This window comes from Lithobates pipiens, unplaced genomic scaffold, assembly GCF_037356315.1.
Source record: "Lithobates pipiens isolate NorthernLeopardFrog02 unplaced genomic scaffold, aLitPip1_a1.2 Scaffold_13, whole genome shotgun sequence".
NCBI lineage: Eukaryota > Metazoa > Chordata > Amphibia > Anura > Ranidae > Lithobates > Lithobates pipiens.
The window spans coordinates 131,437,140-131,451,928 of record NW_027507718.1 but is presented as its reverse complement, the minus strand read 5'-3'; the positions used below and the strand labels follow the sequence as shown (position 1 = coordinate 131,451,928).

The 14,789-nt window shown below is 43.3% G+C and overlaps 1 protein-coding gene across 1 annotated transcript in view; it reads left to right on the top strand.

Moving 5' to 3' along the window:
• S1PR4 (sphingosine-1-phosphate receptor 4) overlaps positions 1-12,499 on the top strand; it is a 46,571-nt gene extending 34,072 nt beyond the window's left edge. The window contains exons 2-3 of the mRNA XM_077475583.1: positions 5,849-6,064; positions 7,952-12,499. Of these exons, the coding sequence (XP_077331709.1) occupies positions 5,868-6,064; positions 7,952-8,873 (1,119 nt within the window). The 5' untranslated portion in view covers positions 5,849-5,867 and the 3' untranslated portion in view covers positions 8,874-12,499. The remainder of the gene's footprint in view (positions 1-5,848; positions 6,065-7,951) is intronic.
• The last annotated feature ends 2,290 nt before the right edge of the window (positions 12,500-14,789 follow it).

Here is a 14,789-nt window from a genome sequence, read left to right as displayed (position 1 = left end):
ACCTTAGGCAAAACCATCATCTTTACAGAGGCGATCCTACCTATCCAAGACAGGGTTGCATCAGAACAAGTCCTCACATCCTCCAACAGCTTAGAAAATAGTACCGGACAGTTGGCCTTATATAGCGAAGAAATCTGCGGGGTCAACCTGATCCCAAGGTAGGGAAGCAACGTAAATTTCCACAAAAAAGTACTGGACCTGTAGGTTTATTTGCACTGTATGTGGTAGGTTAATATTCAGGGCCTCTGATTTGGCACGGTTGACCTTTAGGCCCGAAATCTGGCCAAAGTGATCCAGCAGGGAAAACAACTGCAGTAAAGTGGTGTGTGGGGAGGTGAGAAATAACAGCAGGTCATCCCTAATATATTACAATCTTGACGAATAGCTATAGCTAGGGTCTCCATTGCCATTATGAACAATAGAGGAGAAAGCGGACACCCTTGATGAGTGCCAGAGGAGATAGCAAATCCATTGCCTTGCAAAGATATTTGCGCTGTGGGATTGCTGTAAAAAGAATGAAGCAAGGCAATGCATTTGGGACCAAAGTTCCATCTTTCTAGCACTCAAAAAAAAGGTAGGACCATGAGAGGGAATCGAATGTCTTCCGTATGTCGAGAGATAAAAACATCCCGCGTCTAGCTCCCTCTCCATCCCATGAGGAATGCAGTATTGAAATAAGGTCTTTTGCCGATGCTCTTGCCTATGGGGAAGAAATTCCATTTGGTCAGAGTGAATGTAATAATCTAGAAAAGTCAGCAAATGATTTGCGTAATTAAAAAAAAATAAAAAAATTCAGGTTGTTGTTGATTAAAGAGATCGGCCTATAATTAGCCACATCGCTCAGGTCTTTATGGGGCTTTGGTATAAGTAGTGTGTATGCTCTGTTAGAATCAAGGTCAATGGGGTCCCCCTTTTGGATAGCATTAAAGTAGTGCATCAATGGGACAGCCAGCAAAGAGGCAAACTTTTTGTAGTACAGTGCCTTGCCTATAGGGGCCTGCTTAATAACTGACAGAACTTTGTCTACCGTGACATCCTTTTCCATGAGTTCCATATGTTCCTCTAGGAAAGTCAAAATAGAGAGCTGGGCTGTGAATTGGTCAAAGCCCTGTGAGCTAGACGTGTTTGTGTTCATGTACAGGTCCTGGAAGAAAGTGGAGAATTCCTGTAGGACCAACTTAGGGTTGTGCGTAAAGGTGCTGTCCAATCTCCGTATCAGGGGAACACAAGGGGACAAAATCATATTTAAGGATTTGTAAGCTGCAATATATACAATTTTTGTTTTTTGGTTTGATATTAAACACACCGTTTAATTTACATTGTCTCTTCTATTTCTGTATATAAATGAATGCACTGTAATTGTTTGAATAAATAAACAGCCAAGTAACTTTTTCCTGATCAATATACAGCTGTCACATGACCCAACTCTTTCACGGCCTGTCTGCAGGGAAACATAAGCAGGAGGAGTCTCTAGTCCTCTGCTGCTGGTCACATGTTCAAATAAAAAAACAGACTTTGGAATACAGAGTAAAAATAAATAATTAATATCAATAAACTGTTTTAAAATGGTCATACAAATATATATGTGAAATCAAATCTTTATTATTTCTTAGCAATAACATGGTGTGGGTGCACTTCTGCCAGTCACAGGCTGTGCCACGCCCCTCCAGCCTGTGTCTTAGAATAAGCGGAGGTGAAGCCTCCTGCATGTAATATCCCTCCCCCATTGTGTTTAGCTGGTTAGTGGGCATGGAGGAGAAGGAAGGGAGTGGGCTGTCATTTACCACTGTGTAGACGCCTACATTTGTGACTCTATAGTTACATGGGCTGCTCAGATATGATAGGGAGGCAATGCTCAGCATACAATACTCACTGAAAACTGAGCATGTGCAGAGCTGCCAACACTTCTCTGCAAAATCCCTAGCTGAATTGGGGACTTGGACAGAAGGGGGAAACAGAGAATGGCAGGATCAACCAGGTGTTTTTTTTGCAGAATACAGAAAATGAATATTATAGTGAATAAGTGAGTATGAACAGCACATAATATAGAATTTATTGATAGTTTTTTTAAGATGAGGGTTAAGTGACACTTTAACCACTTTCAGACCGGACCATTTTGCTGGTCAATGACCAGAGGTCTTTTTACAATTTGGCACTGCGCTGCTTTAACTGGTAATTGCGCGGTCATGCAATGTTGTACCCAAACAAAATTTGCGTCCTTTTCTTCCCACAAATAGAGCTTTCTTTTGATGGTATTTGATTGCCTCTGCGATTTTTATTTTTTGCGATATAAACGTAAAAAGACCGCAAATTTTGAAAAAAAATGATATTTTCTACTTTTTGTTATTAGAAAAATCCAATAAACTCAATTTTAGTCATACATTTAGGCCAAAATGTATTCAGCCACATGTCTTTGGTAAAAAAAAAAGTCAATAACTGTATATTTATTGGTTTGCGCAAAAGTTGTCACATCTACAAACTAAGGTACGTTTTCTGGAAGGTGCTAAAATGGCAGGGCAGTACAAAACCCCCCCAAATGACCCCATTTTGGAAAGTAGACCCCCTAAGGAAATTGATAAGTGGCATGTTGAGCCCATTGAATATTTTATTTTTTTGCCTCAAGCGATTGAATAATGACAAAAAAAAAAAAATTTTTATTTTTTTACACAAAGTTGTCACTAAATGATATATTGCTCACACATGCTATGGGCATATGTAAAATGACACCCCAAAATAAATTCTGCTGCTTCTCCTGAGTACGGGGATACCACATGTGTGGGATTTTTTGGGAGCCTAGTCGCGTACGGGGCCCCGAAAGCCAAGAACCGCCTTCAGGTTTTCTAAGGGCGTAAATATTTGACTTCACTCCTCACTACCTATTACAGTTTTGAAGGTCATAAAATGCCAAGATGGCACAAAACCCCCACAAATGACCCCATTTTAGAAACTAGACACCCCAAGCTATTTGCTGAGAGGCATGTTGAGTCCATGGAATATTTTATATTTTGCCACAAGTTGCGGGAAAATTACAAACTTTTTTTTTTCACAAAGTTGTCACTAAATGATATATTGCTCACGCATGCCATGGGCATATGTGAAATGACACCCCAAAATAAATTCTGCTGCTTCTCCTGAGTACGGGGATACCACATATGTGGGACTTTTTGGGAGCCTAGCCGCGTACGGGGCCCCGAAAACCAAGCACCGCCTTCAGGCTTTCTAAAATGCCAAGATGGCACAACCCCCCCCCCCCAAATGACCCCATTTTGGAAAGTAGACACCCCTAAATTTAGGGGTACACTAGTGAGACTAGGTAATAAATGGTGGGTGCCCTGAAACTATAAAAAAATAACTAACCAACCAGCGTCACCTGTAACAGTTATATGGTGATCACTGGTGAAAGGGTTAACTAGGGGGCAATCAGGGGGCTTTATGCGGTAGTATATGGGGGTCCCTGGCGCTATAAAAAGCTGCGGCGAACCTAAATACCTACCTGCCTAACTAGCGTCACCTGTGACACTAATACAGCGATCAGAAAAATGATCGCTTATTAGGCTGGGTTCACACTGGAGCGATGCAGGAACGCCACGAATCCGCGGCGGGTTCCCGCATCGCATGCCTCCCGGCGGCAGTTCACACTGCCCTATGCGAACTGCTGGGAGTGTCAGTGAAATGTTAATGACACCCCCAGATCAGTTCGCATATCGCAGTGCGATCTGCAAACTCGGATCGCATGGTGTGAACACCCATGCGATCCGATTCTGCTGCGGACCAAAAAAAGGGTCCCATGCGAATTTGCGGCGGGTGCGGCGCGAATTCAGCCATACTATCTGTATGGCTGAACTCGAATCGCACAGAGATCGGATGTGATTTGCACTGCAGTGCGGTGCGAATCACATTCGTTCTCATAAACCGCTGCAATGTGAACCCAGCCTTAGTGACACTGGCGACGGGGGGTGATCACGGGGTTAAACCTTTATTGGGGGGGTTAGGGGGGTACATTAGAACTAAAGGGGGCTAACCCTAACTGCCCTAACAGTTATTACAGTCACAAATGACACCAATGCAAAAAAAAAATAAAAAAATATGACATTGGTGTCACTGTGACTGGGGGGCAGGGGTAATTGGGGGGGTGATCGGGGGGGTGTGAGTGTGCCTGGCATGTTCTACTGTGTAGTGTCGTGTTGGTGCAACTCACCGATCCTCTCTCCTCGGTGTCGGAACGAAAAATACCGACACGGAGGAGAGATTACATCACTTCCTCTCCTGTGTTTACATTACAGGAGAGGAAGTGATGTCACGGAGCATTTCCATTCGTCGGGAGCGATCGCGAGGGGGTGGCCATGAATGAATGGCCGCCCCCTCATCCCGGATCGCTCCCGAACGAATACCGACCGCCGCAGGCACCGGGAGGGGCCCGATCGGGCCCCCCACCCGCGGGAAGGCAGGGACGTATATATACGCCCATATGCCTGCCCGTGCCATTCTGTCGACGTATATCGTCGTGCGACGGTCGGCAAGTGGTTAAGCAACACAACCTGGTGACTGCATTTTTTCTGTATTTTAGAGGCAGCATCAAATAAGTATTTACATGACCCTTTCTTAGGGTGTGTATCTAAAGTAAAGTGAAGGTTAGAACTTCTGTTTTACTGCAGTGGCAGCCCCCCTAATCCAAGCTCCCGGACTCTAATCTCCATGTAAGACACTGGACGCATGGATTTCAATTAGTTTTTTTTTTAAGCCCGTGATTAGAGCTGGAGGCTCTAATTGGCTATACAAGGGTGGGCTCGGGGTGCAGAGCACTGCACCCTGAGCCCACACACTTGTGTGACCTTAGCGAATTAACCCAATTGGGCTGGGAGTCTTAGGACGGGTCTTAGGACCCGCCTCCTGTTCAGCCCAGAGGAGAAACAAAGACCCTGGCAGCAACAGTCTTTCCTAGGACCCTTACCCCGGATTCAGCAGAGAATTGCCACCTTGTCACCCTCCCTGCCTTGTCACCCTCCCTGCACCTCTTCTGCAGTAAGCTAAGGCTATGGATCATGCGTGGGGGGGGGGGGGGGTGAGTGGGTGTCAGAGGATCATGGCCTATTGAGTGCCAGGGATGGGGGGGGGGGGTGCTGGCAGTGTGTAGTGTGAATGGATCAATCAATCAAGATCCCTGGGGGTGGGTGGTGCTAGTGCGAGTGAGGGGGCCAGGTCTGCTTGCCGCCCCCCCCCCCAACATTTTGACCACCAGCCGCCACTGGCTATCTATATCCCCACTTTGGATATTTGTCCTCTCTATTGGCCATGGTGATTACTGTTCCGAAACTGATAGGAAGATTGAGTTGTCATCAGAAAATGAATATAAGCAAAATCTTCCAATGGGGACTTTTGGTCAGTTAAGAACTACCCAAGAAGGGATTTCCATCCATCATTGGGGTTTCATCATTTCCAACATCCTTGAATCTCCCACACACACACTCATGCCTATTCTTCCAGGAGTAGCTATCATAAAGCAGATGTGCAGGTGAATATGTATTTGAGAGAAATTGAGATTGTATTTGAGAGAAATTAGAAAGGAGATGTACAATATTGTGATTTGGGATCCCACCTGCAGGAACTCTGTAGTATGGGTACAAAGATGTGGGTGGAAAGGAAATACATGTGGGTTTGGGGATACAAAGTGTAATTTACTTAATATATTTATTTATTACAGGTAATTTTATAGATCCAATGATTTTTTATGAAAGGTTATTTTGGCACAGAAAGAGTAGAATCTAAAATCAATAACACTGTTTGCTATAACAAAGCATATTAAAAATAAAACCTCTACATAAATGTTGCCAATGCTTGTTATTTTCAGATTTGGGTCCCAGGTCACCATGATGAACCTGACACACAGCCAGTGTCTGGAGTCCGTGGCCAAGGGCAATATTAACATTATTCTACTGCATTACAATCAGACCGGGCGACTAAATGGCCGACCAAGGACAAGTGTAACTTTCCTGACCATACTCTTCATTTTGATCAGCATTCTCATCATTTTCGAAAATTTCATGGTGCTGCTGGCCTTGCTCAGGTATGAAACTGCACAAATGAATTCTGTTAAAGGTAATCTTAACGTGGTATCAAACTTAAAAAAAATGCTGACAGATAGGGTTTTAACAGCAGAAGAGACCCTGATAGTTTCTTCTGCCATAAATGTTTCCTTCTGTCTGTCAGTGGTAACGTACATGGAGCCGCACATGCTCAGCTCAGAGTACGTTACAACGCCTGCTCTGTGCTGTGGTGACGTGACTCCTGTGCACATGCATGGTAGTGATATCATTGCGGCCCGGATACAAGTGGCCAAACTTAGCTAACCTTGAAGGATGACTAGGTGAAGATGGAAGCACTGATAGCACAGCACTGGAGGGCTTCCCTTGATGGGTAAGATCGTGCCAATGTGCTAGTATGCGGTGCATGTAGCTGCAGGGGGCATGTTTTAAAAAAAAAATTAACAAGTTTAATACCGCTTTTAAATAGCCAGATATGTACACCCTTACCTTACAACAACCCATTCAGTTTAAAATAGAAATGCTAGGCAAAATATTTGTGTCTACAGTATAAACATTGTGTTGGTGTGTTGGTGTGCCAGCACAAGTCTGATCAATGGACAACAGGCAGACTATGTACCCATCATAGCCAGAAAACTGACCATGGATGGGGTGGATGAGCTTCTATGCCAGTGTGATCAGTTTGAAATAGCAAAGCAGGGGGACTACCAGAATCACCAGGTATTTCACACAAAGAATGCGATACAAAGAAGACAGGATACTTTTTAACACAAGTACATGGTACAACAGCCATGCAGTATATCAGGAATATGAAAGTTTAGGGTAACATATCCTTTAATTGAATTTTTTAAGGAAACATTAACCACTTAAGGACAGCCTCACACCCATGTACGTCAGCAGAATGGCACGGCCGGGCACAAGCACGTACAGGTACGTTGCCCTTTAAGTGCCCAGCTGTGGGTCGCGACCGTGCCGCTGGCGACGGACTCGCAACCCAGTCCTGAGCTCCGTGGGAAAAAAAGGAGGTCAATTTGTCAATTTCGTTTTGGAGCCACGTCGCACGACCGCGCAATTGTCAGTTAAAGCGATGCAGTGCTGAATCGCAAAAAGGGCTTGGTCCTTTAGCTGGAAAATGGTCCGGGGCTTAAGTGGTTAATAAATGTTTCCCAAAAAAAATTACCGAAATAAGACCAAGGGGAAAGATTTCCAGTGAAACGTTTATAACAATTTGCCCTTCTGACATTCAACCACTTTGGCCTGGCTTTTTTTTGCCCACATTTAGTTTATTTATAATAGGGTGAATATGCACCAGGTAAATATGGAGTGAATGTCACTTTTACAGTAATCTGTCAAAGCAGGTTTTAATATGGCAGGCAAATCTTCCAAACTGAGCGTTCTACAGTTTGAATATGGTTTACACAGTTTCAGTATTACAATGTTTAAATGTATTTGTTATTATGAGGTTTTTTTTCTACAGCATGCCACCCCCACCAACGGCTACTATCCCAATGGCAAGAGGGCAGAAAAGGTGCTGCTCATGCCCATGTAACCCTCCCACCAAGAACTAATTGCTGATAGTTATGGCCACTGAGCTTTTGCCATTCTTGGTACCCAGTAGTGGGTGCAGGCACGAAAGTAGGGAAGGGGGATATGTGCCACCTAATGTGCCCTTATGGTAGACATTTAGGTGGTTCTCCCTGATAAAGGGCTTTTACAAGTTAATTGGACTAGAGTGAATGGTGCCCAGTAAATTTTGGTTGAATTTTGTACAGAGGATGTCACTGTGCCATCCTATGTAACATTATATGAGTTGCATTTCTTTTGTACAACCTGTCACAAATTTTAATTAATAGACATGTTATGATGGAAGTCATTAAGGGATGGTAATTACTAATTCTTTTGTCTTTCAGATTTCTGCGCTTAAAGCGGTGGGTTCACTGCTGTTTAACGAACATTGCATTCAGTGATCTTCTGGCTGGCATTTCATACCTACTTAACATCTGCCTCTCAGGACCCACTACGTTCCGGCTGACTCCACAACTTTGGTTTCTAAGGGAGGGTCTCCTCTTTACCACTCTAGCTGCCTCCACCTTTAGCTTATTGATAACTGCTGTGGAGCGGTACAGTACCATGGTGATTTCAATGGCAGAGCGGCAACCTGACAAGCTATTTCGAGTTCAAGGACTGATCATCTTAAGCTGGGTATTAGCCGCTGCCGTTGGGTCCTTACCTTTGCTTGGATGGAACTGCCTATGCCACATCGAAGATTGCTCCAGCCTTCTTCCTCTTTATTCTAGGAACTATATTGTATTTAGTCTTGGACTCTTAGGTATTACTCTCCTTGGTATAATTGGCTTTTACTGCACTATATATTACTTTGTGTGTACAAGTGCCAAACGTGTAGCAGCCACCCACCAAAGTCGACGCGCCTTCCACTTGCTTCAAACCGTTCTCATCATCTTGGGCTGCTTTGTCCTCTGCTGGACCCCACTTTTTCTCTTCCTTTTGGTGGATTCTGCATGTACTCCTCCTTCTTGCCAATCTCCCCTGGGACTTGAGTGGGTTCTGGCTTTAGCAGTTTTGAATTCAGCTTTTAACCCACTTATTTATTCACTGAGGAGCTCAGAGGTCCGCAAAGCAATAATTCTCCTCCTATGCTGTGCCTGTAGTTGGGCAGGAATGCAACCACCTGCATGCTGCCAGCAAGTCACAGAAATCACTTCAGGTTCTTCAAATGAGAGTTCAATTAAACGTAGAAGCAGTCTACGCCTTTCACGAAACTTAAGCTTTAGGAGTCCTGTCACCAGTGTTTCAAGTGTGCCCAGTCAGTGAGCAGGTTTTTTTAATCAAATCAATCAGAATGCTTTTTTTTAATTAACATATGCCTGAGAGGCCATGATAGTAAAGTATGGCCACAGCAGTCTAAAATATGACAACGGACAATCAGTCATTTACAAAATGTTTAATGTGTTTCAGCTAGCACAATTGTAAGAAATGTGACGGTACAACTAAAGGCTTCTGTATTAACAGTCTAAACAAATCCCAGGTCCAATTACTATGTAATACAAGTGCCTTATATAGGGAACAGAAATTGCATTTACCATCCTTGATTGAACCAAATTATCCTTCCTTTGCATCGTACACTCTTCCCCTACCAGGCATGCAGCTCACAGTGGGAGAGTTTTAGCAAAAGAGTTGTCAATCCAAAAAGCTGTGGGCAAAACTAGGTGTGGCCATCTGCTGATTGATAAGCTACAAGAAGACACAGCCTCCATCATAGTGCCAATGATCTGAATTTAGAAGCAGTGCAGCATCATTACCACACCATCACAGGAAGACGCATTATGTCACGTACACACGACCGGCCTTTCTGGTAGAAAAGGTCTGACGGAATCATTCCGTCGGATATTACGATCGTGTGTGGGCTTCATCTGACATTTTTCTTCAAAAATCTCCGACGTACCTAGAAATAGAACATCTTTCAAATCTGTCCGACGGAATCAATTTCTATCTGGAAAATCGTTTGTCTGTATGCTGGTCCAACGGGCAGCTATTGGCTACTGGCTATTGAACTTACTTTTCTAGTCCCGTCGTACGTCATCGCGTTCAAAACTAACAGACTTTGGTCCGTTCGCGTGTGGGCAAGTCCATTTGGTCGGAAGTCCGTCGGAACTCTGTCGGGAAGACCGTTGGACCTTTTCTGCCAGAAAGTCCGGTCATGTGTACATGGCATTAGTGGACTTTACTGGAAGGGTCAACATGTAATTGTGGGACTTTGCTAAGGGACTAAAACTGGCCATAAAATGATAGACTTTTTATAAGACTTTTAGACTTTTACAATAATGCCAAAATAGATTTGATAAATGTTGTTTGAAAGTACTTTTTGTGGGGTTTTTAGAATGAAAACTACTTGATGCTATTAGAGCTTTGTTTATTAAAGAAAACCTTCTCTGCGCACTGCGCTATAAAATGGAAGTCGATTTGACCCCACTAAAAATTAGAAATTTGAACAAACTTTTTGAAATGGAAAATTTGTGTTGCAGTATATCCTTTTTAATAGGACACATTTAACAAACCATACCGAAAGCCGAACTTCAGCCGAAACTTATTTCGATTTGGATAGTGCAAAAATGCTACTGTAAGGATTTTATTGTGTATCTGTGTTCCTGTTTGGGAGACTTCCCCTCACTTTCCATCCGGTTCCAAATCACAACAATGATTGAACCCAAAATAAACATAAAAAATAGTTAATTTTTTAAAGCCAAACACAAGCACACGATAATGTCTGAAAATAGAGGATTTCCTTAAAGCGCTAGTAAACTGCAAAAAAATAAATAAAAAATGGGGCCCCGGGCAGTTTAAGTCATAATGTGCTAGTATACAAGGCACAACAAGTGAACGGACATAGGTCTCAGGTTTCTCTTGCCGACCGCGCCATAGCCGAAAGATGGCTACAGCGCGGTCACATTTTCCTGGGTGGACGTCCATGGACGTCCTCCCAGAATGTTGCCCTCGTGCGCCCCCTGGGGCGCGCTTCCACAAACATCCATCGACCGCCGAGTCCGTAAGACCTGGCGCTTCACAGATCAAGGTAAACGCCCACTGATAACGGCTGTTTACAATGTGATCACTCCGTCAAATGACGGAGCGATCACATGTAAACAAACCGGCGTCGTGTCATGACGCCGGTTCCCCCCTCCCCTCTCTGTACCGAACGGTACAGTGCGAGGGGAGAGATGGCAGCAGCGCTGTGGGCTGGATGTGTAGTGCCCACAGCGCTACTCTGTGCCAATGCTCTCCCCATACTGTGCAATACTCTGCCTATACTCTGCAACACTGTGCAATACTATGCAATACTTTGCCAATACTCTGCAACACTGTGAAATACTCTGCCAATACTCTGCCAATACTCGCCAATACTCGCCAATACTCTGCCAATACTCTGCCAATACTCTGCAATAAATTTTTACAGAAACAAAGAATTATAATATTTTTTTTAACAGAATTTTCAGTCTTTTTTGATTTATAGCGCAAAAAATGAAAACCTCAGCTGTGATTAAATACCACCAAAAGAAAGCTCTATTCGTGTGAAAAAAGGACAAAAATGTCATATAGGTACAGTGTTGCATGACTGAGTAATTGTCATTCAAAGTGTGAGAGCACCGAAAGCTGAAAATTGGTCTGGTTAGGAAGGGGGTTTAAGTGCCCAGTGGTCAAGTGGTTAATACCCTCAAAGAATATAAATCCATTTTGTGTGTGCCAAACACCTTTGCAAACCCAGTTCATATACTGTAAGTGCTCGTTCACACATTAGGTTGGGGAGGGGGGCAGTAAACTCCCATGGTTTTACAGCCCCTCAAGAGGCAACGCCCAAGGTTGTACACATGCTGTTGCTGTGATCTTGTGCTTTGCAGCCACAGCAAGAATCGTACCTTCTGTTGCTTTCAGTGGGCATAGCACCTGCTGAATGTGGCCTGTTCGAGTGAATGGGCCGGTCTGCAAGTGTGGCACTTTAAGGGGCTAAAGCAGGTGGTGAGGATGCAATACAAAACCTCCTCGTCGCCTGTCAAATGCAATTTCATTCTGTGTACATTATGACCACTAGATGGAGCAGAGGAGCATAGGGAATGCATATATTTATATGTAGGAATTACATATATATACATTATTAAGTAGATCCTCTCCAACCTCATCCATGCTGAAGTAGAATGACACAATAAGAGCCACTTCCACTTAAATAATACATGCATTTAAATTCTAGTTTCATGAATTTTACTTTCAGCTTGTATGCATTTTCCCCCTGATTTACATATCTTATGGCTCTGGTTTTAACGTGGCTTTGGTGCTTTGCCATTGAATACAGTCAAGCGTTCGTCTTCTAGGAATTGGAGGGAAAAATCTGCAGGCTACCCATAGAAACCCAAAGATGGAAATGTTTCTTTAAATATACAAGTACAGATTTTCTTTTGCTGTTTTGTGCAGTTTGGTTTCTTTCCAAGACGTAGGTGAATTGCAGCATTGAAAATGGGCCTTAGAACCTGGCATTGGATAAAATCCTGCCCCAATCCATCTAAAGTGGAAAAAAATGGTCTAAGTGAAAGATAACTATTGACACCATCCTGTTTTAGAAGCTAGATTCTCCAGATGGAAACTTTTATGTTATATACCCGATGAAAATTTTCTGCTTGAATTATATGTTTATAACTCAGCATCAATCAGTGATCAAGCATGGACTGCGTCATGAAATAACATGTTTTTGCTGTGTATATATGTATATATATATATATATGTAAATACCTTCTAAGAGATTTGTAATCATGTGTTATTAGGCAAGTTATACATTTGGTTAAGCAACCAGCATTATATTAAAGCTCATGGGGAGTTCTACGTATTATGACATTCCATTGTATGGCAGCTGCTATAAAGACATCAGTAATAAAGATATCAGTGTTACCCGATTCATTTTTTAGAGCTTGTAGTTTTCATTCATTTTCGTTTGGTGTTATTAAAAATGGGTTCTGTGTCAGCCCTCGGCATCCTTATGTGACAATGTCAGAGTGCCTCTGGATAACAAACGGGTGAAAATAATTGGCTTAGGGATACTGGTCGACAGTGGTCGTGCAGCTGGGGGAAGCAAGGAAGAAGGTAAGTGGTAAGTATAATAGCTTTTTATGTTCTCCTTACACAAAACAAGCATATAGGAGTGGGCAACTCCAGGCACCTCGATTAGGGTCACTTGCCTAGCACAGGGGGTACCTTTACTTTTGCTGAGCATCATATAAACTTGAACAAACAAAGTGGATTTCATGCATGCAATTAATGAATTCATCCTCTTCCATACTTATGCACAGGCTGAGAGCTCTGGCAGTGCAGGTCTGCTCCCGTTGCTATTGTGGACCAATCGATGCAGACGGAGTGCCGACAACATCTCCCTCTTTGCAAGAGGCTTTCATACCTGCCACATTTACACTCTATGACAAGCTGCTTGCCAAACCTTTGTTACCCTTGGTAGCCACTGTATCTTCACACTGTATTAGTTCTTTGTACTGATGTCTTCATACCCCAATGTGTTTGTGATCCAACTGTACACTATATGTGCCGGTTACTTGCACTACAACCCTTTAGTAGCTTCAGACCAGGCAAAGGCAAAGTTTCTTTTCAAATATTTGTATTGGGTTAACACATACCAAAAAAAAAAAATGTTACATCGCATAAGTATAATAAGCAATGAAGAATACTTATGAGTAAAAGCTATCAAGGTTAAACAATTATATATTATGGTATATATATTAATTTAGTTGTTCTAGTACTTGTTTGATTCCAGGGTGTCTTTTTGGGGAGAGGTTCTTCTCCAACCTCCCTAACACCCCCAATGTGAACTAACTGTGCCCTGGAAGCAGGCCAGCACCCTCTCCCAAGTCATTAAGGCTTGTACCTGTGACTCTTAATAAGGTTAGCAATAATACTGCTTACATTTGTTAATCCTGTGATATAGCTGAACAATAAAGCTAGTAAACATAACAGAAAATAGAAAAACTGAAAACAAAAAGATAAAAATAAAGCTTAAAGCCACAAGAAAGCTTAAACTTAAAGCCATACTGTTATATGAATGATCAATTTGTTCTTCAAGAATCATTCAGTCAGCAGCCTGGTAGTGTGCCATCCATGTGTTCCAGGCTAGATTAAATTTAGGTAAATTGGGTAATGTTATAGCGAAATATTTTTCATAGGCGTGTTGTGTTTGTACTCTTTGTATTACCTCAGAAATATTGGGAGCTTGGGATGTAATGGTTAATTTAGCTGCAATAAGAATATGCATAATTAGGGGCCTAAACTGAGTGGGAGTAGAGTGAATGCCTATGTTGAGTAAAGCCATCTGTGGTGTTTGGGGGATGATAATACCTGTGGCCAGGGACGTTGCTAGGTCTCTAAAAGATCTAGGGCTGGAGCCCATAGCAGCGGTCACCAACCTTTTTGCATGCCTGCGGGGGGGGGGGGGGGGAGAGGTGGTAAGCAATTTTTCACAGGCGATGGGTGGTGTTGGCACCATGGCTGATATGGTGTCAGGGTGATTGAAGAGCATTATTTCTATTGTTACATTCTAATATATAATAAAGTAATTCAACTCACCATATTGCAGAATCGGTGTGAGTCCTGGGTGTGTCACTTGCCACAGTCACCAGGTGCAGTGTGTCACTTGCCACCGTCACCTGCCACTAGATCTGGATTTTCACTTGCAATGTCGCCCGCCACCGGATGTGGATTGTCACTTGCCACTTTCACCTGGCAGCAGATGTGGATTGTCACTTGCCACGTCTCCTACCACCATTTGCTGATTGTCACTTGCCACGTCTCCTGCTACCATTTGCAGATTGTCATTTACCAAGTCTCCTGCCACAATTTGCAGATTGTCACTTGCCACATCTCTTGCCACCATTTGCAGATTGTCACTTGTCACGTCACCTGCCACCATTTTCAGATTGTCACTTGCCACATCACCTGCCACCATTTGCAGATTGTCACTTGCCACGTTTCCTGCCACCATTTGCAGATTGTCACTTGCCACGTCACCGGCCACCAGATGTGGGTTGTCATTTGCCAACTAATGTGGATTGTCACTTCCCATGCCAGCCAGTTCCACCAAATGTGCATTGACACTGCATTGGTGGCAGGCTGACAGCACTGGTCCATTTAGTGAGAGCAGGAGAGCAGTGATGCGGGGCGGGCACAGAGAGATGATGTCATCTT